At 39.4% G+C, this 15,316-nt stretch overlaps 2 protein-coding genes across 4 annotated transcripts; one reads left to right on the forward strand and one right to left on the reverse strand.

Annotated features, from left to right (window-relative positions):
• Positions 1-8: 8 nt before the first annotated feature.
• duox2 (dual oxidase 2) lies at positions 9-2,861 on the forward strand. The gene is made up of 8 exons (XM_027020763.2): positions 9-224; positions 616-788; positions 898-955; positions 1,284-1,418; positions 1,621-1,828; positions 1,945-2,159; positions 2,413-2,630; positions 2,771-2,861. The coding sequence occupies exons 1-8, from the start codon at positions 92-94 to the stop codon at positions 2,777-2,779; spliced, it is 1,149 nt and encodes a 382-aa protein (XP_026876564.2). The 5' UTR covers positions 9-91; the 3' UTR covers positions 2,780-2,861.
• On the reverse strand, positions 2,737-14,966 carry apba2a (amyloid beta (A4) precursor protein-binding, family A, member 2a). 3 transcript variants are annotated; one of them, XM_027020761.2, is made up of 12 exons: positions 14,875-14,966; positions 14,610-14,757; positions 9,048-10,543; positions 8,685-8,724; positions 8,259-8,437; positions 7,077-7,163; positions 6,669-6,854; positions 5,610-5,789; positions 5,160-5,372; positions 4,814-4,933; positions 4,485-4,625; positions 2,737-4,351 (listed from the first exon to the last, which is right to left on the reverse strand). In XM_027020761.2, the coding sequence occupies exons 3-12, from the start codon at positions 10,497-10,499 to the stop codon at positions 4,280-4,282; spliced, it is 2,670 nt and encodes an 889-aa protein (XP_026876562.2). In that variant the 5' UTR covers positions 10,500-10,543; positions 14,610-14,757; positions 14,875-14,966; the 3' UTR covers positions 2,737-4,279. The 3 variants fall into 3 exon arrangements, with proteins under 3 accessions (XP_026876562.2, XP_026876563.2, XP_026876561.2); XM_027020762.2 differs by having other exon boundaries at positions 8,259-8,404; positions 14,610-14,761; positions 14,875-14,965; XM_027020760.2 differs by having other exon boundaries at positions 14,610-14,761; positions 14,875-14,965.
• Between the last annotated feature and the right edge of the window lie 350 nt (positions 14,967-15,316).

Raw genomic sequence — 15,316 nt, forward strand, 5'->3', positions numbered from 1 at the left:
GCGCTAGAGACGTCTCAAACTAAGTACCAAACATATCAGAGAAGGAATGGTCATCACTGGTTAACACCTCTATTCTTGGACATACCAATCAATGCAAATCAAGCCAAACTTTAGGAAGTGTGAGGATATAAAAGATGTGCGTCGTCGTACAAAGAGATTTCCCCTTGGACTTCGATTATACTGCGATGGTTTTCTTCACGTGCCCTTATTTCTTGCACTTACAGGTAGGACACACTGTGTCAAATTTATTTGATCATTCTAAAAATCTAGCATTTTCAAATAAGTATGTCCTTATGTGAACGTAAGTTGAGGGGCAACAGTATCAGTTTACAAGGTCGTAATTAGGCCTGCATTATTGTTATAATAGACCAATTTACAAGTAGCTGTCTTAATTTGGCCAATAAGAGGATGCTGTAGCAGCGTTTGCCTGTTTGGTGCATACAGCCAATTAAATACAGTCTAGAACCATTACAAAATATTCTCGTAATAATCTCAAGCCACTGCCAGTTATGCGCTCCAGTTGGTTTAAACAGGACATAGGCTCTTATCTTGTGATCTTCAGGTAACTGAGCTCCTCGCCAACATTGTCCTCATTGTAGCGCGGTTTGCTTTCAGCTTTAACTGTTGGATTTGGAGGGAAGATGACTTTCTACGATGACATTTACCCATTCTACCCGCAACAAAGGACCTCGTTCATATTCAACACCAGTCTACTTACTGTCATCTTGGTATTCTTGGTACTCGCTGTCAGCTTCCTTCTCATTCTGCCAGGAATACGTGGCAAATCGGTAAATGTTAAAATGTTTCACAGTGTGTTTTTGCTTTAATGATTTGCTCATTAAAGTATTTTACAGTGTATAGATTGCTAGTAAAAGTAAATAATGTTTTTATTTTCAGCGAATTCTCTGGACGTTTAGGATACTCACTAGTTTATTTATAGGATTGGTTTTAGTTGGTGAGTATTTTTATACCTTTTTCTATAGAGTTAGTATTTACCAAATGATGAATGATGTTTAATAGTATCCAATTTTACTATTTAAAAGAGAACTTTGCATTTGTATTGATAATTGACATAAGCAATACATGTCCCCTTGTTTAAATTAAGGGTCTTCAATAAAAAAACATTAGCTACCATTCTTCATAGCAAAGAACATATATTGCAAACAAATTATGGCATCCTAAAGTTAAGAAACACTTTTATTAATTGTTTAAATCATGCATTAAAATGGAAATTTTATCCCAGTTTATATCCCAATTATACCAACCTTTCTTTTCTGTTAAAGCTCTGAACTTCACTAGTGATTGGGCTGAGGCAAGTTTGAAGGCCAATACCACATACAAATCTTTCAGTAATGTTGTGGTGAATGCTGATGTGGGGCTCCATGTGGGCCTGTATGGAATTAACATCACACTCAGAGGTCAGTCACCCAGAAGCTACAACTTGCCAAAAGCCTTTCCTTTTTCAATAATATATCGGAATAGGCAGTTTTAAGGAATAGTGTATATATTTTGAAATAATATTTTATATATTTTGTAGTGGTGAATTATGTGAGGACAAATCAAGTCTACATTACAGCAGACTTCATATATTTGTGAAACCCTTTATTTTTGTCTACGTAGGAGACCCAGTTATGCAACTCAATGAGACCATAGACTACAATGAAATGTTCGCATGGAGCAGTGACATTGATGGGGAATATGCTGAAGCCCTGGAAAAAGGTCTTCCCAATCCCATACTGTACATTGCTGAAAAGTTCACCTTCCACAACCCCTGTGGCCTCATCTACCAGTACCGTTACTCAGGCAGATACGCCTCAGCCACCCTGTGGTAAGACACACTGGTTACTCACACTGATAATGCTTTTACTATGCGGAAACGAAGTCCTATTCAACAAATCCCAAGAAAGTACATCAAAGAATGCAGTCTCTCTCTCGCTCCCTTAGGACGGCTTTTTGCTGCTGGCTGGTGGCCAACATCCTCTTCTCAATGCCTGTCATCCTCTATGCTGGCTACATGATGGCTGCCACAGCCACTTTAATCTTCATTTCCATGGCCTCCTTCTCTACAATATACAGCCTTCCACAGTGCCGCTTCACTATAGGGACAGGGTCCTTTCAGACTGATTTTAGCCATTCCTTTTGGCTAGCATTAGCTACCGGTGAGTATCCTCGGTTATGAAAAGGTTTGCATTAAGCCTCATTGGTATATTGGGTTTTATGGATGCAACTGTATACTATCTATAAAAAAAAAATAAAAATAAAAAAATACTAGCATTAAAGAAGCTGTTACAAAATAAGAACTCTTCATAATTTAGTTCATGCTAACAGTGTCGCATCATCATATGCAGATGCTTTTCTGGAATTGTAACCCATTACTGGACTCTTGAGTGTAACATCCTGTGCTGTTTTCAGGTTTACTGTGTGCAGTGATTGGCATAGCAGTGATACTACTAGACATTCTGATCCCAGAAAAGATGAGGGAAGCATTCAGTGTAGGGCTGGATAGTGCCGATGAGGATGTTTACTTTGGAGAGGGCTATCTCAACACCAATTTCCTGGAAGGAGCAAGTTTGGATGCTGTGACTGCGAAAGGACCGAGCAAAGAGTCACAGCAGATCTTCACTTCAACTGTATGTCTCAGTTATCCCACCAATCAATCATTCTGATTAATCATTGACAAAAAGAAATTATTCTGGTCATTCTGAATATTAGTGAATATACACAATTACTCTGTAATGCTGAATGAAATTGCATTTTTAATCTTTCACAGAAACTTTGAGAAACCATCAGTTTCACACAAGACCATCGTTTTCAGTACTTGAATACCACACATCCTTCAGAATGACACTTTTTGCTGGGGGTTGGTGTAAATACAATTGTAAACAGTTTTTCTGCTGTTTGTACATTCATTTATGTGGAAATATGTAAATACATGTGCATAAGTTAAATAAATAAATAAATAAATAATGTATGTGAAGAGTATTGTTTATAGAGAAATTAAAAAAATACATAAAACTCATGCATTCCAACCTCATATACAATGCTGATGGTCCACTTACCCTCTATTACTGTTTCAAAAATAGTCATTTGTCACAGTAGCTGATAAGTTTCTACATAAAACAGAACTGACAGAAATTACCTGATATTTTGCTAGATATTCTACCTCCTTTTAGTAAAAGATGTAGAATCCTGGAGTAAAATGGTATGTTACTGTATCTATAATTAGTGACCAGGATATAAACCAGATTTTAAGTATACTGTTACACTGTAAGTGATGGTAAACTTATTCATCTGAATACAAGGGACATGTTATTTCATTGGATACATAGTTTACTCAGACAGAGTACATCTGTCACCAAATAACACCAGTATGTATTCTAGTCATAATGTTGCATTGCTATCTTTGGAATTCAGCACATTGCACCCAAATGACTAAAGTGATATGACAAGTTATGATTAAATACCTTGACCTCTTGACCGTAGCTGATGACCCTGCATAGATATCTAGCCTTGAGCATTATAAACCTGCTGACGAACAGTAATATACAGCCCAAGCAGGAATACTATGTACATCATTAAAAATAAATGTCAGTATCTGCACTATTTACTAAAAAACATAATAATAATAACAATACTAATCATGTGTGAGAGAGCATGGGGTGGAGCTGGAAAAGGTAGAACCTGTGATAAGCTGGAGAAGCTGGTCAGTGTATTGTTAGCTTCAGCCAAACTTAATCAAACACAGATGGAGATCATGCACTACTTGCCACTCAAAGGCCTGACATCATCTTGAGGATGGAAGACCCAAACACAGAACACAGAGAGCCAGGGGACTTGTATTGCTTATGGCTCCAATTATCAATCAGCTCCCTTAGTTTCTGGTCCAGCAAGGCCTCTTTTATTTTGGATCTGCTGTATCCAATAAAGCACTCACCTAACTCTCCTCTATGAGCCATGTCACACTATGAGAATGAGTAACTAGCCTCACTAAGTGTTCTTTTCTTGGATGAAGCATACATTCTGCATGTCCACTGAATAGCCTGATGGATTAATGCCTAAAGGTTTATATCAGTTTCCTCTATTTTGTGGAGTTCTGCTGAACTGGTAAACTATCTTTACTTGTATTTGTATGATACCACATCAAGGCTATTCCCTTTATAGGACTGGGTGAATAAAAACACAACCAGTACATAAGACTAGGGAAGAAAAGTATAGTGTTGTTTAAAGTTGCACAACCAGGTCAGCGCACCACACAGCCTCTGGAGCACCCACACTGCCATCAGATGTATACTGGGGTCTCCTGTCCGGTCAGCAGTCTGAACATCACAGCTGGCATAGTTTTCATATGAATCTGTCACAACAGCAAACGAAGGGAAGTGACTCATATATTGTGATGCAATATACAATGTAAGTACAGTTTAAATATCCCATATGGTACAAAGGTCTCCTAAGCATGCTGATGTTCTTCTGAAACAAACTCTTACCTCTCCAGCAGACACAGAGAGGGCATGGACAATTTTCTCATGTGCCATGGCAACCACACTCTGTCCATTAATCTCAATGATTCTGTGGCCCACACGCACTCCTCCACGTTCCGCTATTCCACCTCGCATCAGACTACAGATCTGTGAGGGCAGGGATTCATTTAAGGCGCAACAGCATAATTACAACAGCATAATGAACCAGTGGTGATTTGACTGAAATGCGCACCCACACCCACACCCACACCCACACCCACACCCACACCCACACCCACACCCACACCGCACTCTTCTCACAAACTTCTGTGCTCCCTGGATTAAAGGCCACTCACTATTCCGTTCTGTACACTGAAGCCCAGCTGGTACTGCAGGTCTGGTCTTTTTATCAGCACAGTGGTGACAGGAGGGCAGCTGACCACACTGAGCTTTAACTGCACCTGACCTTTTAGACTCTGAAACAAACACACACACACACACACACACACACTCACACACACACACACACACACACACACACACACACACACACACACACACACACTCTCTCTTTATACAACACCCTAAATGTGTTTGCATAATTTCTGTGATATTACAGACACTTTACAAAAGTTAGTCAGATAAGTGCTGATATAAGAATGTATATAAACCATAAATTCAGACGTTATAAAAAAAAAAGACCTTGATGATACTTTGGCAGGTGGCCAGAGGCAAGCCCACCAGACTGGTGTCATTGACAGCCATGATCTGGTCCCCAACACTGAGCTTTCCTGAGCGGGCAGCTGGTCCACTATTAAGCATGCAAGCCAAGATGACGGTGGGAAGAATGGAGCCCCATCCAGACTCTACTATGACAACACCCAGAATTTCTCCTTTCTGCTTCTCCAGGTGCAGCTACAAACAGAATACAGGTCAGGGTCAGCATGGTAGGAACACACAGGGAGGGTAGGAAGAATAACACTGAAATGACATGAAGAAAGAAGAGCTATGGAGGAGTTCACAATCAGAAAGAAAACCCATCTTGCTTTAATTCATGTGATTTTCAGGAAACTTTCAGGATGCGGTTTTTAAATTACTTAAAAAATAAAGAATGCTGTGAGAGTTGTGTTTATACAACAAGACTCCCCATACCTGCTTACAGTTTTCAGAGTTTGAAAAGTGGATAAGGTCATCATTATACATCTCTGGTGTATTAAGAATGTCACTGTAGTCTTTCTGGCTGAGGTCCTTTGGGTTGATCCCATTTGCACGCAGGAATTCTTGGTAGGCCATGCTAAACGCCTGACCAATGGACTGTGCAATGAGCTGAGCCTGAGGAGAGGGACAGGAGGAGGACAGCACTGAAGAGCCCACTCGATGTGACAAACACAGAACCAGACAAACACAGAACCAGTGCTCATTACGTGGGAAAATAGTTACGTCCTGAGCAATTGCATAAATCTTTCCACAATCATTGTCCCTGAGGTCAGGCATGTATAAATTTAATAGGTGTTTTAATTACATAAAATGAGAAAGAGGTTATGGCATTGTAACCTTAAGTTGAATGTAAACAAGTTTGCCCTTTTAACATGTAAGCCATTTGGAATTTGGCTCTGGAAAAAAATGAACAACAATCTGGGCCAACCTAAACAACCAATTACAAATAATCCAATTACACTGTGAACTACATCTATACCTACTTTTCATAAACACGAAAACAGTAAATCTCCATGGCACTCCATTAAATCAGAAGCCTTTATTTGGTCATGGTTATGGACAAAGTCTCTCTGCATGATTTGGCGTGAGATGTCATCAAGGAGAGTCACATTTCAACATCAACACAGGTGCTAAAACACACATAGTTGATCACATAATTTCAGAGACATTCATACGTAGAAAAAATAACCTCAAATCAACAGTACATGAGAAACCATCAAATAATAAACTACACAATTAAAAAAAAGAAATGGCAAACATACACCAAGAGTTTCCCATTAATCTACCAAGAGCAAATGAACTTCCCTTGATGAAGGCCAAGTCGAAAGCCAAGTCTAAAGACTTTTTAATTTAAGGAAGAGTGCCATTGAGATTTACTGTTTTATTGTTGAAGCCCAACCTTCTTGGTTTGTATGAATTTCTTTTCCAGTAAGACTCTATGTTGAGACACTTCCTGCATAAGCAATTTGGAATGAAGCCACAATTTCAACTTACATCCTCAGACTCGAAGACATAACAGATCATGCGGTACTGTTTCCTGCCCTCTGCAGCACCGTGGCTTGTCTCGGTACAGTCCAGTGAGGTGGTGTGTGACATGCGTCTGCGGGCCATCAGGACCACCACGCTGCCAATGTCCGCAATGTAGGAGATGGTGCGCAGAGCATTGTCCATCATCGTCTCCTACGTCCGAAAAACATACTCCTTTTAAGGAACATACTCCTTTTAAGAGGGACTGTGGTGAATTTTGGCTAATCACTACTTTTAAGCTTCTTGGAATTTACATATTAATTTGCATCCCGTTAATGGGCATTTATGCTTGATAACCCTCTGCAATGTAATGTGATTTCAATAAAAATGGTAAACATATAATATTGATGAATTCTAACAGTGAACTCTGTTAACCTGTGTGTCAGCATTGAGCACTTTGATGGCTTTTGTTGAAATGAAGAGGTCAACCTCAGTCAGGCTCTGGGTCTCTCCATCAAGACTCTAAAACATAAAACAGAAGTGCTATAGCTACATCTAGTGGACCAAGTAGACATTTTGAAAAGAAAACAACAACAACAAAACAATCATAAACATTACTACAGAAGAGCAGAAGGGTCATGAGATCCTTCTTGTTTTCTGTACTGTTATCTCAGTGGCACAACTTATTTTTCTTGTGATCTCAAGATAAGAAACGTTGTCTTCTCAAGGTCATGACTTACTTTTTCTTGTTATCCCAAAATATAAAATAGTTTCATTTAACCTATTTTATTTAACCATGAAATTCTAAACAAATTATTTTCAATAACAGGTGCAACCCTACTCTTTGAAAGACCCCACAATCCCACACTTTCCGCAGTGAAAATCTGTAGTATTATTTTTAGGAAGTGGAGAGCTTACATTGGCTATTCCAGTGTGTAGAGCTTATCAGTACATCTCAATCACTTTTGTGATTTGTAAAAAATACACTGTGGAAGGTCTACTGAGCTCATACTTTGACAATCACCATTAATTGCCTTAACATAGTAAGTGATGAGAAAGTCTAAGTAATGGTTTGTGCAAGTCAAGAGAGAAAAGGACATTTCTTCTATTTCTGTCACTGTAAGCATATGTACAAGTGCCTGTGTACATTTGTACATTTGAATGTGTTTTCTCTTTTGTCTGTCCCTGATTAAAGTAAAAATGTATGTATTCATCAATGATGTCCAACATGCCTAATTATGCAATTTGACACGATGAGGAAAATAAGTTGCGCTCTCAAGAAAACAACGTTTGTTATGCTGAGAAAGCAACTTTTGTTACCTTGAGATCATAAGAAAAATAAATGACCTTGAGATAACAGTACAGAAAAAAAATAAATAACTAATTTCTGGGCTTCTGTACATTATAGTGTGGATAGCCATCATCAAAATTAAAAGGTTTAAAGACCAATATGTTTTTTATTTAACGCTTAAAACCAAAATACATTTACAATTTGTATCAGCCAGTATGGAAACCTGGAAATTTATCCATCTTTCTTTCCCCTTTTTCCCTGCTTTTCACTTAACTTTTCTATTTTTCTTGAACCACATCCTAAAGCTTGATCCTCCTCTTGAGTACCTTAACTCGGTCCACGGCTTCCTGAGCTTGCATCATGCGCACACTCTTTGATGGGTTTCTGTCAGACAGGATCTGGGTAGAGCCGAGGTAATTAGCAGCGAAGATGATCCCATCGATGAGGTCCTCTGGTTCACATGGACCTGGAACTGAATAAGAGACACAAAGACCTGAATACAGGCCTTGGCCATAAGAACAAAGAAAAATGAGATTTCCCCTCAATACAATCCATGTCCAATCATTTACAATGATTTATTATTTCACTAATACTAATCAGAAGTTAATGTAATACATCAATAAAAATACATTTTATTCATCCCTTCTTAGGGATTAAAATACAAAGATACATGTATCGTCTTTCTTTGCTCATGTTTCTAAACAATTTCACTTTTTCAATGAAAATCTGATAGAAGACAAATAAAAGCTTACCATCCACAAAGCTTGGGAAAGAGGGATTTATTTTCCCTTGCTAAAAGACAAAGAACATGATTCAGCGGGCAGATTTCCAGACTTTTGATTTTGCAGCATGGCGGAGTGAAAGGAAACCCTGGCTGTTGAGGATAACTAGCATAGCTAGTTTCTCACCTGAGAAAGGATGTGGTAGCTAGCTGTGTTGTTAAGTACACACCGAGATTTCAACATGCTGTTCTATGGCCTGTACTGACTGAAAAGATTATTATATGACATTACATTAAGATGTTCATTCTAAATGTCTCAAACATAATTTTTTACTAAGAAGGCATTATATGAAGTCTTCCACCTTTGTGCACACATAGATTTACAGAATTTTACCTGCTCTTGACTGGACCTCAGTCCCTCTTCTTTAGTTGATGTGGTCAAGTCTTTTTGAAGTTTTTTTGAAGTTTGTGGGTTTGGAGGCTGCATGGCTGCGTCCGGCGCTGCGGGTCCATTTTCCCTCCTGTGTGATTTCATTGACAAAGCACCAAAAGTATTTGGAGCCCCTCTTTCAGCGCATGACTTTTCAACTGGGGCCCCATCCATTTCAATGGTCTTAGGACCTACTTTCAGTGTTGCCCTTACTCCATTTACAATATGGTCCACTTCCCCTTCAGAAGCCACTACTTGTCCATCTCTCCTGGCCTCTGCTCTGTGAATACTGGGAGCGCGCCTCTCTCTTCTTCCTATACTGTCCTCGGGACAGCCACTGTCTTCATTTAAATGCCTGTCGTCTACTTCCTTGTCTCTATTTTCTTTGCATGAGTCTGTCTTTTTAAACTCTACTCTGTTCTCAGGATCTGCATTTTTTGTTACTTTAACTCCACCACCTCCCTTACAGGTTCTGTTCCTATCAGTGCTGTCCATTTCAAAGCCCCTTTCATAATCAGCTCTGTCATCCCCAGTGGCCTGTGTCATGCCTTCCTTCTGGCCACTCAACGATAGCTGGGTATTATCTCTACTGTTTTCTGGGATACTTGTGTCTTGTCCCTTGGGAAAATCCTCTCCTTCTCTACTCTCTGCTTGACTTGAGTCCCGATGAGGGTTTCGAATGACCTTTGGGAAATCATGGCTTTTTGGGAGAATTTCATCCTGATCTTCTTCTGCCCTCTCTCCTTCATAAACAAAATATTGTTCACCATCTTCTTCCTCTTCCTCCTCCTCCTCCTCATACTCATCATCTTCTATCTCCTCTGCCTCTTCTTCATCTTCTTCATCCTCAGCCATGGGGGCTTGAATGTAGGTGGCTTCAGTGATAGGTTCAGGGCGTTTATAGATCAGCTCTTTGTCTTGCTGCAGTACTTCATAAAAGCCCTCAGAGTGAGCCCAAGCTCCGACTGGCTTCCGTCCACCATGTGGATCCCTGGAAGTACCAGGTCTATCAGTGCTATCAGCACCCTCGTGGCAGTCCATCCCTTCCATATAGCTCTCATCTTCAGGGCAACAATGAACATAGTAGGTCATTCCATCTGCATCAGTACGCAGCTCCTCGTCTTCCTCATGGTCCTGCTCCTCTTCCTCCTCCGATCTGACATTATCATATTCAGACAGTGAGTCTTCCTCCATGCTGACAGGCTGAATAGGGCTCTCATCATGGATGGAGTCATCCCCTGAGACAGAACCATTGCTGGCTGGGATGGGTGTGCTTGACTGGCTTCCAATAGTGCTTCCGGGAAGTTCTTCTGGACCCGGTGTGTCTCTGGAGTGCACTCGTACAGGGGAGTTGACTGGTGGAGTATTGGGCTCGGTCATACTGGGCCTGAATGCCTGGGCTCGTCTGAGAGCCATAATGGACTTCAGTAAGCCCACACAAGTGGGATTTCTTCAGTGCTCTAAAATAACAAGAACAAGCACCAACATGTCAGGACAGTAACATTCAAAATGTGAGAGATGACCAGTACCTGATATTCACTGATCTGTTATTAAGTGATGATTATGAATCTTATCTGTGCACCTTCAACGATTTTGGCATCTGTCTGATTCATCAAATGGATAAATATCATTAATCAATTCTATGCAAACTACACAACTACAAAGAGACAAAAGAAAAAGGTCAACACAAATCAGCAGGAAATGTGTACATTCTAATGTTTCTGTAAACTACAGTGATTTCTCTCTTCTCATGAGATGCACTGTTTTCCTGCATGGGTCAATAATGGCTCACTGCAGAATGCTTACCCAGTACTCTGTGGCTATTCCGTAGTAGAGCTCACTACACAACATATGAAATTATACAACAGGTTGTATATCCCTGGGGTTTTCTGGGGGGCATGGGGGTTGAAAGTAGACTTGATTATTAGGTAATATAACAACAGAGTTATTCAGGAACACCCTAGAGGGTGGAGATTTTTGGAATCTATGTTCAGTATGGTTTGTAGATGGAAAAACGCGGCTTTTTGAGTCAACACATCACGTCAACTTGCATGTTTCTGTCTTTATTAACTGGCCATATGTGAAAACTAACATGGTGAGCCTTTAGGTTGCTTGTTTGTGCTGCAATTGGAGGATTGATTACATATTTATAACTAAATTACTCTTTACTTGTATATTACACAGCAGTGCTGCCAGAACGCACTGTGCTCTTTTTAAAATCCACCTACTCAAAGGTACAAACCTTACAGCAAACAGCAAATTTGAACCAGGCCCAGTCGAACTAGCAGCTGGTGACACAATTTTAAAAAAGAAATTGTTATTGCTGAAGTGTGGCAAGAACACTTTCGAATATCAAGAGCATCACTCATGTCTTTGTGTGGACTGCTTTGACCTTATACCACAAGGAAATCAACAGTGATCTGTCAATATTAGCTCATTCCCAAATGGAGCACTCACAGTCCTGCAGTCCACAAATGCATGTGCACGCGAAGACTAAAGGCCGTAGGGTGTCCTAATCTCATTTTGGCAAGGGATGCTCATGATTGCCCTCTACGGGCCTTCACTGCGACCTTCATTGAGAACCATAATGTGGGTTCAGGAGTGGCCTACTACCCAAAATTACATGAGATACAGGCAAAGACCAATCAGAGTAGATGATTTTGCATCAAGCAATCTGAGCATCAAAAATATTCAAATGTGAGTTAAATGTACTTCTCTACTAATTTATTAATAGTCATTAAGGATGTAGAGCAAGTACTACATTGAAAACATCAGGCAACATAATGCAATTACCGTGACGTTCAAGTCTGTCTAACAAGCTTTTAAACTGAGCACTCCTAAGGATGTGTGCACCATAGGTCTGTGCACTGTTGATGTCACTAAATTGGACATCACCAAAGTCAACTTTGAGGAGGATCACATGGTGAAGGCACAGTATAGGAATGGGTCTGTGGTCTGGCATGCTCATGTGAGTGTTTTACAAGTCATTTTTTGCATTCTTGAGTGGACCGAGATATTTTTGAAAACCTTGATAAGGAGAACTGTTTTTAAAATAAAGAATAAAGGAAAAAACAACAACTAAGTTTTCAAACATTTCCCGAATATCCTTAGGTTACGTGAGTTATAAGGGGGGAAACAACACAAGACATTAATTACAATGAGACCACTAGTGAAAACGCTTCTATTTCAAATTTTTCTCAAATTTAAAACAATTTGAGTGAAATCTTAAAGACTGAAAGAAAGATGGAGTTTAAGGAAATCTATGAAAGAGTTACATGAATTTAATTGATTATTAGTATTTGGTACAACTGAAAAGCAAGTAAGCACATTTGTGAAAATTGATCATGCCAGTTCCTTGTACAAAAGGTCAGATTATGTGTTCAGACGACATTCAGGTAGATGTGATCTACTCATTAGAAGTTTGTTTAGGATAATACATTTGCAGCCATTGTTCACCTATTATAAATATGGCCATGCTTGAGGTTTTCAGCAAAGTATTTTATACTAAATTGCATAGTGAGAATAAGAAATATGGCAATTCATGATCGTGTCAGAAAATAAAGAATTCATGCTTAAGGTTTGTAATGAGGCAATGTATAACACTTTAAAACACTTTACAAAAACTAGATATTTTCCAAGACTGAATCATCTGCATCTGAACCATGATAAGGCAAACCAAAAGTAACCACACCATAGGAAGACCAGTAGTTTTGTTCACTGCAACTTCTGCACAGATACAGAATGTGCTGTGTAGAGTGACTCCAATCAGCAAATATATAGTCAAAAGATGGATACGTAGTAATGGTCTCAGAGGACAAGTGGCAGTCTAAACATGCAAATATTTTATAGTAAATAACTGGATAAAGTCTTATTTACTGACAAATTCAAGATTGAGATGTATGACAATAACATGAGGGTTTATGTACGGCGAGGAACAGGAGAAAGAGTTATACCACAGTATATCATCTACTTAGTGCAACAACTTCTTGAAGACCAAAGAAGAAGGAGCTCTGACTGTTATGGGCTTTCCTCCACAGTCAGTGGGCCTAAGCCCCAGTGAGCATTTATTGGGACACTTGAAAACAGATGCTTTTGGAATATTATGGAAACCATGCTGCAATAAAATGGATCATTAAATGTGCAAAGGGAAAGAAAGGGATGTGTGTGTTTGGGGGGTGGGGGGGGGGGGGTTGGCATGCCAAATACTAATAGATTTTTAAATGTATGCATGTTTTCAATGATTCAACTTTTCATTCTAATTGTTATGCTAAATACACGATTTGTAAAGAAAAAAATTCTATTAAATTGGGGGAAAAAGAAAAAAGCATGGAAACATTTTCATTAGCGGTCTCAGACTTGACAGTGTGTTTGTGTGTATATAAAATACACACATGTAATATGCGTGTGTGTATTTCACCCACACATACACACTTACTCTGACAGTGTATAGCTAAATGGTCTGTTTCTGGCCTAATGCACTAGCATAACGGACATGTCCATGGAGACAACAAAGCACATTTGTAACTCGCTCTGGACAAGAGCACCTGCTACATGCTGTTAAAGTAAATGTAACCAAAATATATATTTGAAATATAACAGTTGAATTATGTGTTTATTTCATAAAACCTAAATAAACCTGATGTCAGCAAAATATATATTTGAAATATAACAGTTGAATTGTGTTTATTTCATAAAACCTAAATAAACCTGATGTCAGCATTAGCTCTCAAAAGGTACTCTGAACTCTGATTTAGCTACTGCAACATCTATTGTATCAGAGTTGCTTTTGTAAATACCCCTTCCCCATTTAAACACACACACACACACACACACACACACACACACACACACACACACACACATACACACACACACACACACACACACACACACACACACACACACACATATACACACGCACACACACACACACACATACACACACACACACACACACACACACACACAGACAGAGAGAGAGAGAGAGAGAGAGAGAAATCAGCAGTTCTAAATTAAAGATTTCAAGGCTGCAAGAATATGTAGGGAAATATGTGAGGCTGCAAGAATATGTAGGGAAATTAATAAATTTTTTTAAATGTACTTTACAGTTATAATTATATTGTAATTATAGTAAAAAAAAAAATATTCCATATATCTGCTGCAACTAAACGGAGAATAGTCACTCACAGGCATTTAACAGATTAACATGAACACCATAATCAGGCAGAGTAGATCTGACAACATAGCTGCAGGGGTGCACACGGTCTAATTTTCAAATATTCGCCCTCAGGCTACTTTGGAAATGCGTCACGACATTACAGACATATCCCCACACTTCGCGTTTGCCGCAATCGGCCCCGGTTCTCCTCTCTTAAACGCGCGCGTAATTTCTGTTCGCCTCCTCACGGATTGCAGTGCCTCCTGAAACGTGACTTATTTACTACAATTACATGTACCGCTGCGTTTTTTGTTGTTGTTGTTGTTTTCATTTGCACCCCAGCTAAATATAGTTTAAAGCGATCTTACCACCGGCGGCTTGGCGGTCTAAAATGACTGTCGATTTCTGAGGCTTGCCGCTGTATTTCTTAGGCATCTGTGGTTGTGGCAGAGACACAGGAACGTGGATGCAGGCTGCACACACACCCTCAGCATCCCGGGACAGAGCTTCAGGAGCCTACCTTAAAGAGACAGAGTTTTTAAAAAATCTGTTAACGCAAGCGAAAATGCATCCCTCATTTTACAGACTAGTTCAATTCAAGTACAGTGGCAACGGTTTCTATCTGTTTCTTACATTATACTGCACAAAATAAGCAGAAGGAGATTTTCTGATGTCTGGGCACCATCACTCCCAACAGTCATCGCAGCGACACGCGCGGGCCCGCATGCGACGTGAGTGAAACTGGCAACATTAAACAGAGGACTAGTACAGAAATCCGGACCAGGTGTTTAGTATCAAAATAAAAGTAATGGTACCGACGCGGCTAATGCTCAACGATCCATGCTTCATTAATTTCTAAGTGGAGTTCATATCCAGGAATAAAGCAGAAAATGAGGGACCTTATTCCCAAACGTTATTGAGTATATTGTGGATTCACACATATTTAGGCGTTTTTAAGTGTTAAGCATTTTTTTTAATCTCATCTGCTGTTACAACCGTATTATTTGTTTTTAGCGATAAGAACAAATTAAGAAAATATATATAAATTTAAAATATAAATAAATGTATATAAATG

The sequence above is a fragment of the Electrophorus electricus genome, chromosome 2, assembly GCF_013358815.1.
Source record: "Electrophorus electricus isolate fEleEle1 chromosome 2, fEleEle1.pri, whole genome shotgun sequence".
NCBI lineage: Eukaryota > Metazoa > Chordata > Actinopteri > Gymnotiformes > Gymnotidae > Electrophorus > Electrophorus electricus.